This window comes from Drosophila yakuba, chromosome 3L (genome assembly GCF_016746365.2).
Source record: "Drosophila yakuba strain Tai18E2 chromosome 3L, Prin_Dyak_Tai18E2_2.1, whole genome shotgun sequence".
Taxonomy (NCBI): Eukaryota; Metazoa; Arthropoda; class Insecta; order Diptera; family Drosophilidae; genus Drosophila; species Drosophila yakuba.
In genome coordinates this window covers 1,199,640-1,221,557 of record NC_052529.2, presented here as the reverse complement: position 1 = coordinate 1,221,557, position 21,918 = coordinate 1,199,640, and the positions used below count along the sequence as shown (strand labels likewise).

The following is a 21,918-nucleotide window of genomic DNA, read 5'->3' as shown; positions in this document are numbered from 1 at the left end:
CCGAGCACTCAACTTTAAAAAACGAGACCCCATCTGGTTTCAGCAGACAGTCGTGTTTGCGGCGATCTAGCGAGCGGTAGGAACCCTCTGTGCTGCTAGAATACTTAATACTTGGGCGAGAGAAAGGAATCCAGAAACCTGAATCGAAACGAGGCCAGAGCCGCAATAAGGAGCAAAGTAACTAGGACACAACTCCAGCTAAGATGAGCCAGAGCCAGCTGAGTACGGAGCAACTGCTCTTCGAGGAGAAGCCGCTGTACGTGCCCCCATTGTCGGAGCTGCAGAACGGTGAGCCGAGTTGCTTGGATTTCCCAGCGATCCCAGAGATAACAATACGTGCCATGTGCAAATGACCTTCAGCAGAACGGTGCCGAACTTTCCACAGCCGGTTTTCGGTCACTTCTGCGTTCTATGTTCTGTGTTTTCTGTTTTGTGATTGCCATTTGCTGTTTTCATTGAGCAGATCCCAAACAGAAACAGAAACATATGACTGTTCCCAGAGCTTTTGCTCAGCTTTTGCCATATCTCGTGTAGATGGAGGTCGCGATAAAGCTCTAATCATTGCCCTCTCCCGCAGTTATACAGGGTGCCCTGTCGGCCAACTTCGCCAATGTGGATGTCAGTGTGGGTCCTTGTCCAGATCTGAAGGCCAAGCAGTTCGGCCTGGTGGAGAGTGGCCTGGGCGGAAAGCCCACGCTGCTGGAGGCGGGAGGCCCGCCCTTCCTGCTGCCCCTGGTGCAGCGAGATAAGCTGTACAACATCGCCGAGATCACGCGGAAGATCCAGGGTCCTGGCACCGTGTTCGCCGTGGGCGCCGGAGCAGGTCCGTGGCCCATCCGAGGCTCCAACTGCGAGGGCATCTTCAACTTGTCCGTGAACGAGAAGGATGAGCTCACGAACGGCAGCTACACGGCCACCGTGAGGGGCGAGCAGGAGGAGTGCGTCCTGGAGAAGATACCCCACACGGAGCCCAGGTGCGCCCTGCTGCTCAACCTCTTCCTCAGCCAGGGTAAGCCTGGTCAGGTGCTGAAGATCACCGCCAAGCAGCGCACCGGCGAACAGAACTTCATCGAGTGCATCCGCAAGGGTCTGGAGAACCACTACGGCGACAAGGTGGTGGGTCTCGGAGGCATCTTTGTGATCAAGAAGGGCGCTGCCCACCAGCACGTGATGCGGGACTTCAGCAAGACGCCCATCAACAGCGACGAGGAGGTGAACGAGTGGCTCAAGTTCTACGAGATGCCCGCCCAGCTGAACGCCGTGGGCACGCTGGTCACCAAGGAGCACGACCTCGACCTCCGCCTGCAGCACTTCCACTCCTTCTCCTTCAGCAACTGGGGCGGCCACTACCACTACGACACCACCCCCGACATCGTGGAGTACGAGGCCTACCTGAACGTGGCCGAGCGGGTGGTGCGGGTGGACAAGCCCGTGGCCACTCACAAGGTGGGACGCGACTAGGTCTTATCTCCCGTATCTAGTTGTAGCCGACTTTTCCATTGCCCTGACCATTTACCCCCAATAAATAATAGTAAATAAACAAAACATAAGCTCGAAAACAGAAACAGTCTTTTTATCTGCGCAAATCCCTGGCAGGCACCACACATACTGAAATCGCTTATCAAAAGTGTCTAACCAAATTTATAAAGTCTAAAATTGCTTCAGTTACACTTCTATCTCTAAGCTAGTACTTTGTTACAATTAACTTAATAAATAGCTAAAAGAAACCCGAAACGGCAAACCGCATACTCGTATAAGTGGAAGTATCAGCAGCACATTATCATGACAGCCGTTCGAGTAGCTGACATTTTTACCAGGCGATGGTGCTCCGGCCAGTCGCTAGTTCACCTCCAGCAAGGAAAGGCCCTGAACTCGGTCCGGAATATTTGCAGAGATACCATGAGCCAGAGTCACCTTCAAACGGACCAGCTGCTCTTCGAGGAGAGGCCGCTCCATGTGCCGCCCCTCTCGGAACTGAAAAGAGGTGAGCACTCCCGCGTGGAATCGCTGATAAAAATAGCTCTCGTCTAGCGGATAGCCCAGAATAAGCTCTTCACCTGCTCCCCAGTTATACAGGGTGCTCTGGATGAGAACTTTCGAACCGTGGATGTCAGTGTGGGAGCTTGTCCGGACTTGAGGGACTCCCAGTTCGGCCTGGTGGAGAGTGGACTGGGTGGAAAGGCCACTCTTCTGGAAGCAGGTGGTCCGCCCTACTTGCGGCCCTTGGTGCAGCGCGATAAGCTCTACAATCTGAAGGAGATCACGCGGAAGGCCCAAGGAGCGGGAAAGATCTTTGCAGTTGGACCGGGAGCAGGTCCGTGGCCCATTCGCCACTCCAACTGCGAGGGGATCTTCAATTTCTCGCTCAACGAGGAGGATGAACTCACCCAAGGCAGCTACACGGCCACTGTGCGGGGAGCGAATGAGGATTGTGTGCTCGAAAGGATTCCCGATGGCGAACCCCGTGCTGCCCTGATCCTAAACCTCTTTCTCAGCGAGGGAAAGCCAGGTGAAGTGCTCAGAGTGACCGCGAAACAGCGAACTGGAGGGGAAAACTTTGTGGAATGCATTCGCAAGGGCCTGGAGAGGCACTACGGAGACCAGGTGGTGGGCCTGGGGGGAATCTTCGTGGTGCGGAAGGGCTGTGTCCACCAACACGTGATGCGGGACTTCAGCAAGACACCCATTCACACCCAGGAGCAGATCCAAAACTGGCTCAAGTTCTACGAAATGCCCGCCCAGCTGAACGCAGTGGGCACCCTGGTGACCAAGGACATGGGACTGGACCTCAGGCTGCAGCACTTCCACTCGTTCTCCTTCGAAAACTGGGGTGGGCACTACCACTACGACACCACCCCGGACACAGTGGAGTACGAGGCCTATCTGAACGTGGCCGAAAGAGTCATCCGGGTGGACAGACCAGTGGTGAGCGATCAGTTGGGCCGAGACTGATTCATCTGTCCATCGTTCCTGCCAATAATTGTGGCCAAAAATAAACGTTTTCGAGAAAATAGTTTCGGTTTCTATCTGCTCTTCTCGGATTACCAAAGTGAGGCCCATTGGAGCCGCATCATTTGTGGATCACTTGTGGAGCCCCCAGGCGATGGGGTTTATGTAAGTGCCAAAAATGAGGGCCGCCGAGCAGCTTTCTTCGAGTTGCAAATCGATGGCTAAATGATCTGTATACCCAGCTGTATAGCAAGCTGTCCGAATAGCAGGGGATAGTTGGGAGTCTGGGGTTCTGGAGCTTCATGCTTGGCCTAATGGGAGCCGCGATACGGACGTCTAGCTAAGCAGGCCGTAAATAATGTTCCAAACATGCAGCAATCTGTGTTTTTCTCTTTGCACCGCTGGCCATTAATTATTTAATAACTTTGATCCATGCAGAGCACACAGCGAATGCATTGGTGAATTCAGCCAGTAAAACGATCCTATGGATTTCCCAACTCCCAACTGGCCTGGTACTGGGGCGTACTGAACCAAAACAACCCGTTTGTTGTGACAGTTACAAATGCCAGTCAAGACATGATAGATAGACTAGACTGAGGCATAGAACTTACCCACTCACGCCGACGACTCTCCCTAAAAATCGTATTGTTCTTCCGCGGCTCTGCTTAACGGGTCTCCAATATTTGCATTTATTTATTCACTATTACCGATTCTGATAACCTTTCTACGAAAGTAGCACTCTTGGCCGAAACGCGCACACAAACAAACACCGAACTTCCATCGATTTGATCCAATTTAATCTACCAAACAGCGCGGTGAAATGCAAATGCGATTTCTTCGTCCCACGAAAAAAGAAAATCTCTTTTTGTTATTGTTATTGTTACCGTTGTGGTTGTGGTTGTGGCATTGGTTGTTGTACTCGTAACCGTTTTTGTGGCTCAGGCATACTCGGTTTATTCATATTTTAAACACACCATTAGCACTTTTTATTAGCCGCCTCGCTTCGATTTACTCCACTCAACTCAACTCGATCTTCACTTCACCAGCTTCGTCTGGCTTTTGGTTAGAGTTTTTTTTGTTTTGGCCTGGTCTAAACTGTGGTCTTAGCCGCGTCTGCTCGGCTGAAACGCGAGTTGCAGACTGAATGAAGTCCGCGATCAGATGGCTCGACTGCCGCACACTGGCTTTCCACATGGAGCTGCTCTTCAGGCGCGTAGCTAGCGAACTTGTTTGGGGGATTTCTACGAGCATCGGTTCTATCCATCCATTCATGCACTCGGAGAATCGTCGGCCCTCAGATAAGGTGTCGCTTTTCGAGAGCTTCGCTTTCAGAAGCTGCAAGTTCTATTAAGTGAAATTACTAATTCGCAGCTTAAATGAAATAGGGTTTCAGCAACCAGTAATTGAACAATCAGTAGATAGTAAGAATACAACTTCGTACTTTTATAATTTGGTGAATAGAGATTTTAAGAGTGTATTGAAATATTCAGAAGCTTCATCTTTCTATCACTGACTGATGTAGAGAGTTCTAAAAGCAACGCCAAACCCCTTTAGATATCGAATTGGTTTGACAAGTCCATTGCCGCCACTGCCGCTCCTCAGGAAAATCAGGTTGGCTTTTCGGCTGGTCTGTTTTACAAGCGTTTTTAAATTGAAATTGTCGTTTAATCTCTAATTGGCCACATTTGCGATAGAGTTAAGAGGCCGGGCACGTCGACAAGTGCATCAAGCGAGTGCCGCGCGATTTTCCCAACCCCGAAACCAGTTCCCACACCGAACCCAACCAAAGTCGCTGCCAAGGCTACTACGGGTATCCATTTCCATTAAAAGCGACACGAATTACTTAGCTTTAGTCGGTGCTCCTGTTAGAGCACTTTGCCCAAAGGCAGATCCCACCACCACCAGCGAACCCGTTGCGTCGGTGAACCACCTCCGAAGAAAGTGGCCCAAAGATGCTGCCTGGCTCCGCGAAATTGCATAATGATTGATGCCCCAAGGCTAACTGATGTATCGCCATTTTAATGGCACGGCCATTCATTCTCCACTCCCAGGGCGTTTCCATCGATGTGCGATTGTTTCTTTTTCCGGGCTTAGATCCGGAATGGTTAATGTAATGTAATAACAAAAATTAATGCGAAATCCAAATTGGAACTTCTTGGCCATTACTTAGATGATCACATATGAATCTCCACGCTCAAAACAAGTCATCACTAGTTAATCTTAAAACTAAACTGCAATTGGCCATTGCCTTCATACAGCCGATAGATATTATCTTGTCTTGTCACGTTATTTTAAGCAAATCACCAATTAATTTCACTCAAGAGATAAACTGGCATAAATTATAAGTAAAAGAAAATATACTTTGCTAATTAAAAGCTATCTTTTGGGCTGCTAAATATTAAATAGCATCGTTTTGGGATTCCATCAACTGTCTATAACTTGAGCTAGAGTGCATACTTTTAGGGAAGTTTGCTAAATTCTACAATGCATTGTTAAATAGTATATCAACATTTGCAAAGGCTTAATAAATCTCACCTCTTTCTGGAGCCCCAATAATAATGCTATCCAGTTTGATTTATAGGTTCTTTATATATTTCGTTTGTATACATGTACAGTATATATTCGCCTGCGTGTACACAACTTTAAAGGTTTACACATCATAAACTGGGCTTTAATTGAGAATACTTCAAAACGTAGCAGCTGATGTTCGATATTGTTGAGTCTGGTAACTGAAAGATTGACATAACTAAACTAAGGTTACGCGAAGATCTCTAAATTACTTTGGCCTCACTCTATTTTGTGCATTGCCAGGATGGGGATGTGCTCACAGTGGGGTCTGGATATCTGGAACCAATCTAGATTGGCTGTCTCCGATTTACAATAGATTCAGACCCAACTGAGCTACTGACTTTCCGATACGAAATTGGGCTCTTCAAGGTAATTTTTCTTTCAGGGAGTTCAACTCATCGTGTGTGTGCTTGGTTGTGCCTCTGTGTATATGCAATGTACTCGAGTGTAAGGGTGTTTCTATAAGGGGCAACTATTGCTGATTGCTTGAAGCTTTAGTGTAAAGTGGGAGTTTTGAGTTTTGAACAAAAGTTAACTATTTACATGTCTAAGATCTTGCCGAGAATGGTATTTAGCAACGGAGAAATGAGAGTAATCTATAGCTAGGGTTTCTATTGCGAGCTTATTGAATTTGCTTTAAGATTCTCTTTGAAGAAGAGCAAATATTTCTTGAGACTTGAGACTTATCTTTGCTTTTATTCGTAATAACCGCACAAAAAATATATCGTATCGTATTGATTAATGAATTCGCCTTCGTCTAGAAGCACAAACCGCCCCCGCAAGCCTACTCAATATAGATGTCCTCGATGGGATAAGCGGTTTCAATGAATTTCTGATAGAATCGCTGGAAAGCACGGCTGCAAGAAGGAGTGTCATTCGGGGGTTGTTCAAGGGCTGTTCAACTGACTTACCCCACTGCCTCGGCCACCGGCCTGGTGGACTCGGAGCCCTTGAAGACGTGACAAGCGAACCGCTGCACCGTGGGATGTTTGGTGATGAAGCCAATGAAGCGGTGATCGCGAGGGTGAAATGCGCAGAAGGAGACGTTCTTCAGGGAGTAGAAGTAGTCGATGCACGGCTTCTTGTCCTTTTTGTTTTGCTGTTTCAGGAAGGTGGAAAGTGGATTACATATCGGTTATCAATGGAAAGGAAGGTAGACAGTCATAAGGAAGCTGTCTGCTACTCACATTCGGGCCCGATCGATCCACCATGCGCAGTCCCTGGTCGGAGACCTCCAGGATGCAGGTCTGTCCGGTGGGCGAGTTGCCGTACTCGCCGACAATCTTGCGCACCGCCTGGCAAACGACTCCCGTGCCCTTGTGCGCCAGCGTCTCCACGGATCCGAGGTAGCCCAGCAGGTAGCGCTCCTTCTTCACCAGCTGCACTGTGGGATCGAACTCGTTGTAGTCCAGGTCCACGGCGTAGGCCGAGGGGAAGATGCCCTGCCTTCCGGTGCGGAGATTCACGCCCTCGCACCACAGGTCCTCGGCCTCCTTTTGCACATAGATGGCGTCGCCGATCTCCAGCTCGATCTCGTCGTGGTGCCGCGGCACAAACTTGTGCAGCCCGCGGTGCGTGGCCTCCAGCATCTCCAGCTGGCCAAAGGGCACGCCCCCGAAGGGCGGCGGGAAAGGGGACTGCGAAACGGGAGACGTGATCTGCGGCGACATGCTCTTGAAGTCGTTGGGCGAATGCGCCGTGCTGTGACCACTGTCCACGTCGCCCAGACTCTGCATCCTCTCCGAATCCGGACTGGAGTCCTCGTCCATCAAGTAGCCGCACTTGAGGGACAGAAATGAGCGCTGTTGTCCACCGCGAACTACTGGCGGTACTCCTCCACCTCCACCACCACCGTTGCGGAACTCATCCGCCAGGGAGCCAAAGTTGGAGCCACCTAGAAGATGCAGAATGGAAGCTGCAACGAGGCCATGAGTGGGTTAGCCCGAAACTACGAAGGGATCTTAAATAGGGCTAACCAGATCTCTAGAGATTTGAAGACCGGCATAGACCCCAGAACTACTTGCATGCAGGATACTCTAGCCAGGAACTAAGTTCTCTATGCACTCACATTTCTTGTTTTTCGGTATCTCCGGCAACTTGCGACGACGTCGTGTGGCAGCTGTGTTGGGTGCCAGCAGATCTGTGCTGGCTCCAATGGTCACAGGAGCACTGTTGCCACCCAATCCACTGGTGTCCATGCCCAGGAAGCCACCAATCGCGTCCTGGTGATTCAACGGATGATGCCGGTGCGAGTTAAAAGAGTCGTTGGTGTCCAGTGAGCCGTCCGAGGACAGAGTGACTTTCAGGCCGTCGCCCAGCTCATCGTCCTCCACCTGACGCATCTTGGGCTCGTGATCCACGAGACCCATGCCATCCTCCTGATCGGAGCCGTCGCCATCGCTCTTCGAGGAGTGCGAGTCCTCCAGGTCATCGTTGGGAATTAAACTGCGAAAAGGGGCTTACTGATGAATCTGTTTTCATGCTCTCGCACAGAAATCACAACGGTTTCAAGTCATTCACAGGAATGTCGAAGAGCTACAGTCACATGAAATGCGTTGCATACTTTTAAGCAGTTGCATGAGTGAGTTTTGTGATTTTTGTGAATTCTGTTGCAAACATTCCCCTTCAAGGATACCGAACGAGTTGGGGGGTGCTCTTTGGGACACGTGCAGCTCCTTGGCCACAGCAGGCTTCTCCAGATTGATTCTCACCATTGCCTTTGACCTTTCAACTTACGAGTAAAATGCATGGGGATTGTTCTTCTTGCTGCCTGCTCCAGAACCGAATCCAGCAATCGTATGTGGCTCAAATATGGGCCTGTGGAACTCCTCGAATTCGCTGTCGGCCATGTCCGACCAGCTGCCACGCCCACCACTACAGGCTAGCTGGGGCTGTCAGTTAGTCAGTGGTATCTGTTTTTAATTGGAATTGCACTGGAATTCACTGCTAAGCCTACGGTTTTTGCCAACGGAGTCACTTTTTTCACTTCACATGCGAAAATCGATAATTTCCTTGACGTCGCTGGCGTACTCGAGTGTCCCCGTCTGAATTCCAGATGTGAGTGGTGCCAAATACGAAATAGTGGAGGTCCATGCCAGGGAAATTTGGGACTTTCAGCTGTCACTCGGAAGCTCTCTCTCTACCGCTCCCTCTCTCGGTGGAGAGCCAAACTTGTTTTTGTTTACCGCTAGCCGTCGTCGCATACTCTCTCCTGGGGGTTGACAGGAAGCGCGCCTGCGCAGTGCATCACTTCCGCTCCCCGCTTCGCATGGGGGTGACTTGCGAATTGCAATGCTGTTGCGCTTTGGGCACGAACAGCCAGGAGCGGATCTAAGAAATGGGGGGTGGACAACCCCTACTTTGTCCTTTTCTCGGAAAAATATCTAAAGTATATGTTATTAAAGGATTTTATCACAGAGACCTGTTTCTTTTCTTTGAAAATCAACCAAAATCTCGATTATGCACAAAAATCTCAATTTGGCTTCCAAAAAAGCCATATTTTGTCCATAACATTGAAAAAAACATCCTAGAACGGCATGTTATACCTTGTTGAGCTCGTAATAACATTTAGAATCAATTTGCGTTCCAGTCAAAAAAAAATTTTTTTTTTCAAATTTTTGAAATAAAATTGTGATGTAACCTCCTACAAAAAATGCAAAAATTGAAAATTTTTTTTTTTTGTAAGTGAATTACAAATAGATAAGAATGAATTAGTTTGGTTATTAGCTGTCCAAAACAGTGATTATTTATGTTTTAGGATCATTTTTGACAAAGTTATGATAAAATGAAGACTGATTTAACCCCAAGCCAATTGGTCATTGTAACTGGGGAAATGAAAATTACCAGTAGCCATAACTTATTTAAAAAGATTTGTATTTCTATAGGTAGATTATATCTTTTCCTTTTTATACCGCCTGGTCCTCGTGGAACGCCTTCAGTGGAAAGCTGCCACCGATCAACGATTGATTCTAAATGGAATTCATTCCATTTCTTTTGAGCTTGATTTGTATTCAACATTATCATCAAAGAAAAATAAATAAATTTTTGAACTACATTATATCTATAATCCATTATCTTTTATCTTTCTGAGAAAGCTGACCGCATATATATATTTACACATAACTCAATTGAATAAGCACATAGATCTTATCGTGATTGTACAATAAATGAGAAGAAGGGGCTTTTTACTTTGCAACTACATTGCTCAGAATTTCATCATATCCTCACATATAAATACTGAGGTACTACTACGATAAGGTATTACTTACCTAAAGTACCTAAAGTAATACCTTATCGACATCCAACCCATTCACGATGAGAGCTCTCCTGGCAGTCTGTCTGCTCCGATGGATCCAACGACTACGGCATCTTCCAGATCACGGATTTCTACTGGTGCCAGTCGCCCAGTGGAAATACCTCCCACAACGGCTGCGTTCTAAGTTGCAACGTCCTATTGACCGATGACATCACTAACTCCCAGTTAGTCCTGGGCCAGCAGTGAAAAGCTGCCATCGATCAACGATTGCTTCTAAGTGGAATTCATTCCATTACTTTACACTTTTTGAATGCCATTTTTATCGCAAACTTCCTTTAAAGAACAATAAATTCAACTTGCCAATTTGAAAGAACGTATTTATATTATTACTCGGTATACATATTCCCTATATTTGATATATAAATGGAATAATCTTCCAACAGGTTCAAAAATCCTTTAAATTTGTAACACGGTGACAAAACTTTTTGACGATAAGCCTTTGCATAAAAAGGGGGTTTCTGAGAAATTAAAGCTGAGTGCATAAATATATACAGATAACTCCATTGACTAAGCACATAGTTCTTATCGTGATTGTACAACAAATGAGCAACAATGGCAGAATTTCATCATATCCCCACGTATAAATGTTGAGAGACAGCCGGCGTAGGCAAGTAATACCTCATCGACATCCAACCCATTCACGATGAGAGCTCTTCTGGCCATCTGTATCCTGGCACTGGCCACTCCAGCTGTCCTCTGTCGCACCATGGACCGTTGCTCGTTGGCCCGCGAGATGTCCAATCTGGGCGTTCCTCGTGACCAGTTGGCCAAGTGGACGTGCATTGCCGAGCATGAGAGCTCCTACCGCACCGGAGTGGTGGGTCCTCCCAACTCCGATGGATCCAACGACTATGGAATCTTCCAGATCAACGACCTCTACTGGTGCCAGCCGCCCAGTGGCAAGTTCTCCCACAACGGCTGCGGTCTGAGTTGCAGCGCCCTGTTGACCTATGACATCACTGACTCCGTGAGATGTGCCCAGAAGGTTCTCAGTCAGCAGGGATGGTCCGCCTGGTCCACCTGGCACTTCTGCAGTGGAGCCCTGCCCCCGATCGATGATTGCTTCAAGTAGATCATTCTGATAATGCCTGGTAGTCTATTAACCTGGACATTGAAATTTGCATTTGCCTTAACAATTAATGAACACTTGTATAGCCTTGCACAATATTTTCATTATAGTCTGTAACGTTGATTCATAATAGACATATATAAATTATATGCCAGGTTGGTGTGAATGTCATCTATACAATTAAAGATAACCAAGAAGTGAGCGGCCTACTTAAACAAAGATGAGCGACAGCGTAATTAGTCATTGGTTCTTATAAATTGAACCATAAAATATAGAAAGACAATCACAAGGGCATTATTACTGAACATTCGGAAATCCCAATAAAGCAGACGCATTGCGAATGTTTTTCTAAAATGCTGATCAAATTACCCCTTCCAATCTCCGAATTAAAGCCGAGTCGCAGTTTAGAACCCCATGCCCCCATTCAAATTATGTGTCTAAGTTAATTATTCCGAAATCAAGAGCTGCCATTCATCGTGACCTCGACTCCGTTCCGTTCCGGTCTCCATCTTCGTCTGGCTGTCCTCACTGCGGAGTGGGGAATGTGGGGGATGTGCTGCATCCTCTGGGGCTACCATAAATCCTTCAGCTCGTGGGCAAATAGAAAGTGGATGGCTCCTGGGAGCCAGTCGTTTGTCGGTCAATCAGTTAGCCAGCACCATTAAGTTGATCGCCTCAGCTGATGAGTTGGGGTTTGGGGTTTGGGGGTGGAGTGCTGCCCACGCATGTGTTTAGTGGGCCTTTCGCATATTTTAATAGTCAAGTGGCAGTGACTTCGGTTGCCAACCCAACGCATTTCCCAGCTTTTCCGCCTCCCCTGGCGCTATTTGCTTTTCTCGAAGCTCAAACAAAGACCCAAAGAAGCGGGCGGAAAGAAATTGCCATTTATCTACTATTGACTCTGTGGAAGCATCAAGTGGTTGGTTGGTGGCCGTTGGCTGGAAAGCGTTTTTCCTTTATAGCTCGACTTCGCCAACGACTTGGTCCAACTACCTAGCAACCCATTTATTTGACCACTCTCAATGTCGCACTCTTGGTATTTCTTCTTAACTTCATATTGATTTTATCCAGCGGGAGTTTTGCGATTTCTGCAGGGGTTTCACTAGGTTTTCCTTACGGTACACTAGTTACTGCCGTACCAGCATAAATTAAACGCCTGAATTTGAAAGTCAAGCGCAAAAGTCTGGCTGTCTGTCTGTCTGTCCAACAACCCTAGTCCCGTGACTTGTTCCTCATTCGCTTGCAAGTTGTTGCTGCTGATTAGAAAGTGAAATTGCGATCTTACAACGAGATCTGCATACCCTGTAATACCCTTTATTAAATGCACATACATATGTATATATTCTTGTAATTAACGCACTATACAATTGGCATTTAAAATTTAAATAAAATTTATTTAAATTCAAAACGAAACAAACTAGCTAAGAACTCATAAGGACTTCTTAGTGAGGGCACGGTGACGTCATGCGTTAGCGATTTGGCCTGACTCCAACATGATTTGGCCAATCAGGAGATGCCACCCTGAAAGGAGGTGGGTCCTCTGAATGGAACAGAAAAACTCACTTGTAGCTTTTATATCCTTGAACGAATTTATCTCGCCACGCACACTTAATAAATACAATTGAATATGTATCTCCTGTGTGAGTGCGTGTGTGCGAGTCCTGCGGGCTGCCTATAAAAGGACTCTCGCATCCGAAGGATCTTGCAGTTGGCGCTGAGTTGCGCATACGACGCGTGTGCCCGCGGAAATCGCTAAAGGAGTTCACGGAGTTAAAGGAGTAGCTACCAAGTGCAGTGCAGTGATGAGTGCTTCCGGAAAGAGTCTTCTGGGCCTGTGGCTCTACAGGAGCGGCGAACAGGAGTGGGCCGTCAAGCAGGGCAGTCCCTTGCACCAGCTGAAAAAGGATTCTACCACATCCGGTCCCTCCTCGCATCCGAGTCTCGCCAGGCACTCGTCCGCTCCGCCGGAGCCGCCAAGGCTGGCCATCGGGGGTGCTGGTATTGGTGGTCAGGATAATGGAAGACAGCATTCCCCTGGCGAACGCGTCTCCATCATTTTCACCCTGCGCAACCAGGTGGGAAACCTGGCCAGAGCCCTCCAGGTTTTCCAGGAGCTGGGCATCAATGTGCTGCATTTGGAGCTCTCGCCGCTGGAGATGGGCACCAACCAGGCCGATGTCCTCGTGGACGTGGAGTGCGATCCGCGCCGACTCGACCAGGTGGTCAAAATGCTCAACCGGGAGGTGGCCTCCGTGAACTACACTTCCGTGAACACCCAGGGTTTGGCCAGGGCGCCGTCGCTATCGGCGTGCTCCAGTTTTGGTGAGTTCTTTGGCAACATTGTATGTGGATGCCCCGAAACTTCTTGAATGTAACTTTTTATATTGCCAACCGATTTGGGTGTTAATATTCCCCGCTTCCCGTTTACTCCTTCTAAAATAAGTTGTCATGATAATATACTTTAGATTTCGGGGACATGGTGTGGTTTCCGCGAAAGATCTCCGATCTGGACAAGGCGCAGAATGTGCTCATGTACGGCTCGGAGTTGGATGCCGACCATCCGGGATTCAAGGACCCAGTTTATCGAAAGCGGCGGGAGCAGTTCTCTGCCATAGCCAACAACTTCAAGCAGTAAGTGTGTGAGAATGGATTTCAGCCCAGCCGAATCCTCCCTAATCCCACTCCTTGAATACCACCCCCTTTAGTGGCAACCCCATTCCTCGTGTGCAATACACACCTGAGGAGGTGAAAACCTGGTAAGTTTTTGATTGCATTTGCGTTCGCTTGCTGCAGCATCGATTCATGTGGTTGGCTTGCAACTTTTCGCACAAAGGGGCACCGTTTTCTTGGAGCTCCATCGCCTTTACGTGTTGCATGCCGTGCCCGAGTACATGGACAACTGGCCGGAGCTGGAGAAGTACTGTGGCTACCGCGAGGACAACGTGCCCCAGCTGCAGGATGTGAGTGTCTATCTCAAGCGCAAGACGGGTTTCCAGCTCCGACCCGTGGCGGGCTACCTCTCGCCAAGGGACTTCCTATCGGGACTCGCCTTTCGCGTGTTCCACTGCACCCAGTACATCCGGCACTCCTCGGATCCCTTCTACACGCCAGAGCCGTAAGTTTCATCTTACTTAAGTATATGAGTTTAATCACTATGAGAAAGTATGATGCATACTTTTATTTGCTGGATTGAATTAAGGCATACTTTTGGCTGGATGTGATATGCTAATCGTATGACTAGTTATTATACAATTCTGCAGATAGTTTTTATAGAACGAAGTGACTGTTGTTGAATTTGCATTCCAGGGACTGTTGCCACGAGCTGCTGGGCCACATGCCCCTGCTGGCCAACTCCAGTTTTGCCCAGTTCTCGCAGGAGATTGGCCTGGCCTCCTTGGGTGCCAGCGACGCGGACATCGAGAAGTTGGCTACGGTGGATATTCCTTACCCCACCACCACCTTTCCCATTTTATAATCAGTTTTCCCCAACAGCTGTACTTCTTCACTGTGGAGTTTGGGCTGTGCAAACAGGCGGACAGCACTTTTAAGGTTTATGGCGCCGGACTACTCAGTTCAGTGGCCGAGCTGCAGCATGCAATTACGGCGGAGAACAAGATTAAGAAGTTCGACCCGGAGGTGACGTGCCAGGAGGAGTGCATTATCACCTCCTACCAGAATGCGTACTACTACACCGACTCCTTCGAGGAGGCCAAGGAGCAGATGAGGTGGCTTCCCTACCCCGAAAACCACATTTCAAATAACTTTCCAAAATCATTTCTTTAAGGGCCTTTGCCGAGAGCATCCAGCGGCCATTTGGAGTGCGCTACAACCCGTACACGATGAGTGTTGAGGTGCTGTCGAATGCCAAGAAGATCACGGCGGTGGTCAGCGAACTCAGGGGCGATCTCAGCATCGTCTGCTCGGCCCTGCGAAAGATCTCCGCCACGGACGAGAACCTGGATGTGGACAGCATCGCCAACATGCTCCACAACAGCCTCAATGTGAGAGGTGGCGCTTCCGGAGGAGGCGGAAGTCCGTGCAGCCCGGACAACTCGGACAACTCCACGGCGGAGGGAGACTAGGAATGAAAGTGGACAGCAAGGAAACCTTAAGGGAAGAGATTACCGGGACCACAAAGCAGTACAATTCACTTGGCAAGCGAACATGTTTTTTCTCAACTTTTGAGTATAAAAAGTATAAAAAGAAGTGTAAACAGAAGTTCTATATATACCAAGATACACTAACAAGCTCAAGTTATAAAAGCAAATCTTTTTATGAAATCTAAAGTAAAGAAAAACAAATTGTAGCGAACAAATTAAAATACCCGCGAAATCTCCGATAGATTAATAACTTATCGTACTTCCTAAGAGAAGCAAGGTGAATTGTACTGCAGTTACACTTTTTAAATATGCACACGTATCTTTGTCTATGTCTAGCAGTTGTTTATTCAGACTTAAAGCTATGTAAAAACTAAAGTAACAATAAACCGCAACCTCTCGCTGCGCTGTCCTACTACTCAGTATGCAATATCCTAATCCTACTTGTAGATCAAATCACAGTCGCTGTTGATGAGCAGCTTCTTGCTCATGTAGCTGGTGAGGCACTGGACCACGAAGTTGGGAATGGTCCAGAGGTTGAAGCTGAGGGCCAGCAGTCGCCACTGCTTGAGGATGAGCCGGATGTCCGATAGCCAGACGAAGCGGTGGCCCACTCGCTTGGAGACCTGGCTGGTGACGCCTCTGACCACGCCCCCAGCGATGCCGGAAACGCTGACTCGCCGCCTCTTGGTGGGCGCTCCTTCCTCCGATCCGGATGCGCTGCCGGAGTTTTGGCGAGAGTGGGTGCGGGATCGGGAGCCGGGGCTGTTGCCTCCGGAGGTCAGGTACTTGTGCTCGAACTCTGGCTTGAGGTCGACGCGTGGCGCTATTTGGATGCGGTCCACTGTGTCGCAGATCTCCGCATTGCTGATGAGGATGCCCGCCACAATGTACATCATCTTGAAGACCCTGTGTGTAGGAATAGTTGTGGAATTAGTACTGCTGTTGGGGTCACCGTAAAGAACACGAAACGCACCTCACCGTATGTGACATCATCTTGGCTGTGCCGTATTTTTGTCTATTTGATTTGTATTTGTTATATTGCCTGCACTCTTATCAGCGAGTGCGTGTTTAATTGCCGATCTGGTGATGTATTCACTGTATTCACTGGCTAGTTTCTGTGCTCGGCACGTGGATCTGCTGATTCGCACTGATCGCGAACCGACTGCTCTGCTCCGTAGCTGGAATCCAACTGAAATCGCGCTGAAAGCCCCGCGGCGACCTGCCACTGATAAGCCCCACATACTCGTACATGTATGTGGATAAGCCATGTCCGATGCTAATGCTCGGGAAGCAGAGATATGATTGCGTATTCGTAATGGGTCTGCACCAGGTACTCTGCTCTCGCAGTCGAGTTCTGGGCTGCTCCCGGCTGGACATGGGCGATAAGGCGGCTGACATTCGGCTTATCGATCAATTTTATGGATCACTTTTCCACGGCCGGCGTCAAAATAACTCTGAATCGCTTGGAAACTACGTAATGTTTGCTGTACGCCGTGTACCTTGGACCCCGGATTGGATGAGTAGGCGGCGGATCGGCCCGGTCCGCGGTGATTACCCATTATAATGGGGTCTGGTCTGGGTCTATCGCATGAACAGGGTCCGTGGTCTGATAATGCGCCCTTATCGCGCCCATACATCTACTTCACCTTTACTCTGCACAGCGTTTTTGTGTTTTATTTCATTATCATCACTTTCAACTATTAATTTTAGATTTCGGCTATGCGAGCCACTGCTTCTGCACAAACTAAGATTCTACATTCGACACTAGTCTGGAACACTGCTTACTTCGCTTACTTCGCTGGTGCTTCCCTGTTCCACCACCATGTGTGGAAAGCTTTCCTGGTCGAAAACAAAACTTGGTAACGAAAGCTTGTGCTTTATAGCTGCTTTGTTGCCGCCGACTGAGATTATGGGCAAGAAAGTATATGGAAACGAATATACTCAGGACCAACAGGAGTCTTGACCGAATTATTCTGATTAAACTGATTACATAGTTTCTTTTATGAGCTATTTTTTCAAGTTGGACATTTGACTGTAGCAATCTTCTTTGAGGTCCTTGACACTGAAGTCTTACACTTACTTAGACCTTTGTATTTCTTAGGGCTTATATGATACAACAACATAGTGGATTCAACATGGAGATGATTCTATTATTATTTTACTTTAGGGTATAAGAATTCCCTCTACACAGAATGGACTTGAATTATCATCTTTGGTGCATTAAATCCTGCTGAAAAACATGCTTGACTCACTAAGTGATACCTTAAATGTCAGAAGTGACATGTTTGCGTAGCTGGAATGTCCGAATGCAGCCCACATGACTTTCCAAATTAAGTGGGGCTCCACAATTGACTGCCCAGAATTAATTTGTGCAGTCATTCGATTCACTTTCTTCGCCTTGTGTCGACAATAAACGCCTCGAACAGCACTCGGCACTCGGTCTTGTGCTCGACCACAAAACCATTTAATTTGTTGGGCGAAAACCTATAACAATAATTGACTTTGTTCCGCCCCGAAACTCCGAATCTGGCAAAGGTGTCCTGCCGAAATTCTTGAGCAACACTCCGGCCCAGAGACTTTCCCACATAAATTATGCAGGACCTGACCACTGGCGCCTGTCGACAGCAAAGTCGCACTTCAGCAGCAGGAGCAGGAGCAGCAGGAGGAGCTGAGGTCCTGTGAAACAAGATTATTTACAAAATGCCCAAGCCACAGAATCTTAAACACAGCAAAGGTCCATTTTGGGGGTGGCGGTGAAGGGGGGGGGGCGGAAGAAAAACAATTTTCACAAAACACAAATTTCTAGAGCACACAAACGGAAGGCAAACAAACAAACAGACGGACAAACAGCAAGTTTGTCAGAGAGGCAGACAAGTCTGAGCTGCCAAAAGGTATTCCCCAAGAATGTCTGAGGGACTGGGAACAGTACCAGTTCCTGATTTGTCCACCCGCCCCCCTTTCCCACTGGAAAACACAGACACAAAGGAGCTGAAGCCAGCATCGTGCACACAAATGGAGACGTTATCGTCCTCATCACTTGGCACCGTCTTGGAGCAGGAAGCCCCAGCACCACATGGCCACATGGCCACAGCACCACAGCCAGACGACCTTGACACACACAACCACTGTGCTGCTGAAAGCTCATTCAAGTGTCCGGTCTGAAAAATGGCCACCTCCTGCTCCTCCTCCTGCTACTCCTCCTGCTACTCCTCCTCCTCTGTGGGGGAAAGGATGCTGGGGGCATTCAAGGAAGCGGCAGCAGGATCTCTCTGGTCTGCCGGTTAATTGTGGGCCCCCTGCCATCCTTCGTCCTTCGTCCTTCTTGTTGTTCTGGGCAATAACCGAACCAACGGCGTCTCCTGGCAACTTGGCAACTGCAACTGCACTTCTGAGTCCGAGATTTCACAGCTTGGCAGGCACTTTGAGGCCACTTGTTGCCGCCTCGGAGCATTGAAACACGAGACTTCTCGGTGTCCGAAGGATAATTGAAAGGCTGCCTTAAAGACGACCGCCAGCAGCAGCAGCAGCAGCTTAAATGCAAATTGTCCGAGGGCAGGCAAATCGCTTAATAGATTGGAGACGGAGACCGGCGCTCTGCTCGAAATGGAAATTGAAAATAATGAAAATGCATAAAAAAAACCCGGCGGAGCTGAAGCAATCGAGCAGAGGAAGGAGTGCTTTTCATGGACATGATATATGATGGAACCGCAGCAGTCCACAAGTCCAGCAGTCGAGCAGGAAATAATTCCCGATTCTCCAGAGGAGTGGGACATGCAAATATTGAAACGGAGCGATGCCCGGGACAAAGAAATCTAAACAACAACAGCGAAGCATTTTTGGCCAGCCACTAACAATAAATGACGATGGTAGCTGGAGTTTAGAATTTGGAGTTTGGGAGTTTGGGAGTTTGGGCGCCGAGGAGTGCTCAGGAGTCCTGCTCCAAACATCGCTGATTAAACGCGAGTGCCACGAATGCGTCGCGAGGTGACGACGACGACATGGACATGGATTGGCGGAGTGGTCGGAGGTCTGCGTCCGTATCCGTGTCTACGTGTCCAGACGGGCAGGCAGGCAGGCAGGCAGGCAGACAGGCTGCAGTTTGTAGATCCCAGTCAGACGGATGTGGCAGGAGATGGAGCTTGAGTTGGAGCAGGACCTGGAGGTGGCGCTGGAAGTGGAGCTGAAGTTGGAGCAAGGGCACAACCACCACATGGCTGGAACTGAATCTGAAGCTGGTGATGGAGCTAAAGGACAGCCTCGAGTTCGAGTCTGTGGCAACATTCTGCACAAAGGACCAGAAAAGTGCAGATTGCAAAAAATCAACCACGGCCATATTTGTTGGCCATGTATAGATTCTGGTTTTTTGGGCAAACATTTCCGGATTTTCTTCGTTCTTTTTGCATTTCTCTAATTTATTTCTTGATTTTATTTGTTTCACAACCGACAGCGTACGGCGCACGGCGAACACTCCGCATGCAAATGATGTTGAATGCGATAAGTGTTCCAAGGGTTGGTCACTCCCATCTCATCTCATCCCATTCCATCATTTTATTTTCCAAGTGGCGGGTAAAAAAACACTTGAAAAGTGCAGACAGTGGAGAGCGGGATGGGGACGGCAGCGTTTGAAATATGAACTTGAGGGACGCGCATTGTCTGCCCAGATTATGGATGGGTGGCACACATCACGACCCACAGCCACCCACTGCTACACTCATTCCTTTGCAACATTTGCTGCGCGCTGATTTATTAAGATGTTTTTATTGGGGCGGACACTAATTGCTGGTTAACCCATTGAAGCGCATCTAATGGGGCAAATGCTCTAGACGAAGCACTTTAAGCGCAGCCAGCAGCTCCACCAGCAGCTCCTCCATATTTGATGGCGAAAAATCAAGTATCCGCCAGGTTGTGCGCCATTGGCAGGCCAGTGCATTAGCATCAGCTCACGTGTCCTTTGTGACAGCGGAAATTCCCCACTATCCTGCGCTTTGCCGCTGCATACAAACCAAATATGTATGTAATTTTTTGCAATTTTCTAACAAAATTTCGCATTTTTTCGTGTTGCTATTTTATTTTGCATGGCTTGTCGGACAGCGAAGGCTGCCTGGATGCTGTCCTGTGATGTCCTTCTTGGATGTCCTGGAAGGAGGCCACTTGGCAGCCGGATCACGTTGGAATATTTTCAATGTCCCGAACGGGATGTGGCTGTATGGCGGGATATAATAATTTCATGTGACATGCAGCGGTCTTCGTGTGCTCCTCCCCTCCTTCTCCGTTCCTCGATTCCTCCTGCTGTCTTGTCCCTTTTGCTGCTTTGATATATAATTTTGCATTTTTTAATGCCTCACTTGCCTCGGGCACCGTGAGTGTGTCCTGTATGCCTTGTATGCCGTGTGTGTGTGTCCTGTGTGCTCTGCTTTTTGCCCTCTGCACTTTTGGGCAGCGCATAATCTCATTTAGTTGCTGGCAAAACGCTTTTTAAAATCAAATTTCCGCTAAAACATTTTCTATTTGACATTTCGTTGGCATTTGTGGCTCACAAATGGAAATACAGCCAGGCTCTTTGTCTGTCAACTGGCGAAAATGGATAACAAAGACCAAAAAAAAAAGGGGGATAGTGGACAGTTAAGGAGGATAGCTTGACGGACAATTTCCTTGCAAAAACAAAAAAAAAAGTGAGTGTCTGAATATTATTTGCACTCTGCTGCAGTTTGATTGATCCTTGCCATAGAAGATGCTTTATCCCCCGCCCAGTTCCCCTGCAAACGCATGTCCATCATAATTAATGGTTGCAAGCCTTACGCTATAAGTCGCACTCGCAGCAGCAGCCTGGCAGCCATCATTCTTCCCTGCAGGACACCCAGCCACAGGACCTCTTTCTTCCTTCTCCGCTTTCATCTCCAGTCGAGTTGGCTCCGCCTCCAAAAGCCGGCCGTTGGTGCGTTTCTCTGCTTTTCTGTGCGTGTTCGCTGGCCGCTCTATGTACCGAAACCCAACGATAAGGCGAAGCAGCAGGAAAAGCCAGGAGACAGAGTGCACAAGCAGCAGTAGAAGCAGCAGCAGAAGAGTAAATGAAAATGGATGGCAGGCCGCCTAAAAAGTAGGCAGCCAACAGTCGGCCCCCTGCCAAATACATAGAGCCATCGAAAAAAGAGGGGGCAGCTCGAAGAAAACTCTGCGCCGCACAGAAAACTGTGTCCACGCGGCGTATGTGCAACGCAGCAGGATGCCCACGCGGCGTATGTGCAATGTGCACACACACTCTTTGTGTGTGTGTGTGTGTGAGCCCGAGTTGGAGATGCGTAAATCAATCAGCAGCAATGGCGGCAATGGGCGCTCGCTAAACTTATTTGCGCTAAATTATTTTCCAAGGAGTGGTGGTGGTCGCAGGATAATCGGGCAAACGCTCAGGCACTTTACTCAATTTAATTTCCTAATTAACTGGCAACATCAGTGCTCCTCCTTCCCTGGCCGTACTGTGCGTTTGCCCGAAAGCCAACAGGACCCAGGGTCCTTGCTCTTGCTCTTTGGCTCGCGCAGTGCTCTCCGTGTGCTGGTAATTAGCCGCACACGTGGGCGGAGGTCCTTTAACACCAGCGCTGATGATCCTTGGACGGGCATGCAAATTAAGTCAAAACAATTGTGAGCACACACACACACACTCTCCAGCGGGGAAACGAAGACCCACCCACACAAGGACACTGGGGCGGAATGTCCTTTTCTACGTGGCACATAAATATATGTAAGCCTTTTACGCTGGCCGCATAATAATGTGTGCGGTAAAGCAAGGATAACGTAATAAAATAAAAGCCACTTCACACATCCTCGATGGCAGCCGGTCCTCGGCGCTTGGACCTCTTTTTTTGCGCTAATTTGTTTTACTTTGTTTATATTAAAAACATTGTTTGCCTTCGCCGGAG

General features: G+C 48.4%; 6 protein-coding genes across 7 annotated transcripts; 4 read left to right on the top strand and 2 right to left on the bottom strand.

Annotated features, from left to right (window-relative positions):
* Positions 1-34: 34 nt before the first annotated feature.
* Positions 35-1,559, top strand: LOC6532318 (ester hydrolase C11orf54 homolog). The gene is made up of 2 exons (XM_002093042.4): positions 35-288; positions 578-1,559. Exons 1-2 carry the CDS (start codon positions 204-206, stop codon positions 1,459-1,461), a joined length of 969 nt encoding a protein of 322 aa, XP_002093078.1. The 5' UTR covers positions 35-203; the 3' UTR covers positions 1,462-1,559.
* Positions 1,560-1,822: 263 nt separating this feature from the next.
* On the top strand, positions 1,823-3,013 carry LOC6532317 (ester hydrolase C11orf54 homolog). The gene is made up of 2 exons (XM_002093041.4): positions 1,823-1,984; positions 2,069-3,013. Exons 1-2 carry the CDS (start codon positions 1,900-1,902, stop codon positions 2,950-2,952), a joined length of 969 nt encoding a protein of 322 aa, XP_002093077.3. The 5' UTR covers positions 1,823-1,899; the 3' UTR covers positions 2,953-3,013.
* A 2,505-nt stretch (positions 3,014-5,518) lies between these two features.
* Positions 5,519-8,588, bottom strand: LOC6532316 (JNK-interacting protein 1). Of its 2 annotated transcripts, none has more exons than XM_002093040.3 (5): positions 8,254-8,588; positions 7,586-7,962; positions 6,705-7,432; positions 6,429-6,616; positions 5,519-6,374 (listed from the first exon to the last, which is right to left on the bottom strand). In XM_002093040.3, the coding sequence occupies exons 1-5, from the start codon at positions 8,364-8,366 to the stop codon at positions 6,302-6,304; spliced, it is 1,479 nt and encodes a 492-aa protein (XP_002093076.1). In that variant the 5' UTR covers positions 8,367-8,588; the 3' UTR covers positions 5,519-6,301. The 2 variants fall into 2 exon arrangements, with proteins under 2 accessions (XP_002093076.1, XP_015049280.1); XM_015193794.2 differs by having other exon boundaries at positions 6,705-7,411.
* A 1,637-nt stretch (positions 8,589-10,225) lies between these two features.
* On the top strand, positions 10,226-11,120 carry LOC6532315 (lysozyme X). The gene has a single exon (XM_002093039.4). It carries the CDS (start codon positions 10,476-10,478, stop codon positions 10,902-10,904), a length of 429 nt encoding a protein of 142 aa, XP_002093075.1. The 5' UTR covers positions 10,226-10,475; the 3' UTR covers positions 10,905-11,120.
* A 1,477-nt stretch (positions 11,121-12,597) lies between these two features.
* Positions 12,598-15,416, top strand: LOC6532314 (tryptophan 5-hydroxylase 1). Its single transcript, XM_002093038.3, has 7 exons — positions 12,598-13,223; positions 13,367-13,532; positions 13,607-13,657; positions 13,735-14,016; positions 14,208-14,334; positions 14,394-14,626; positions 14,686-15,416. The coding sequence occupies exons 1-7, from the start codon at positions 12,704-12,706 to the stop codon at positions 14,981-14,983; spliced, it is 1,677 nt and encodes a 558-aa protein (XP_002093074.1). The 5' UTR covers positions 12,598-12,703; the 3' UTR covers positions 14,984-15,416.
* LOC6532313 lies at positions 15,323-16,215 on the bottom strand. Its single transcript, XM_002093037.4, has 2 exons — positions 15,975-16,215; positions 15,323-15,907 (listed from the first exon to the last, which is right to left on the bottom strand). The coding sequence occupies exons 1-2, from the start codon at positions 15,992-15,994 to the stop codon at positions 15,439-15,441; spliced, it is 489 nt and encodes a 162-aa protein (XP_002093073.1). The 5' UTR covers positions 15,995-16,215; the 3' UTR covers positions 15,323-15,438.
* Between the last annotated feature and the right edge of the window lie 5,703 nt (positions 16,216-21,918).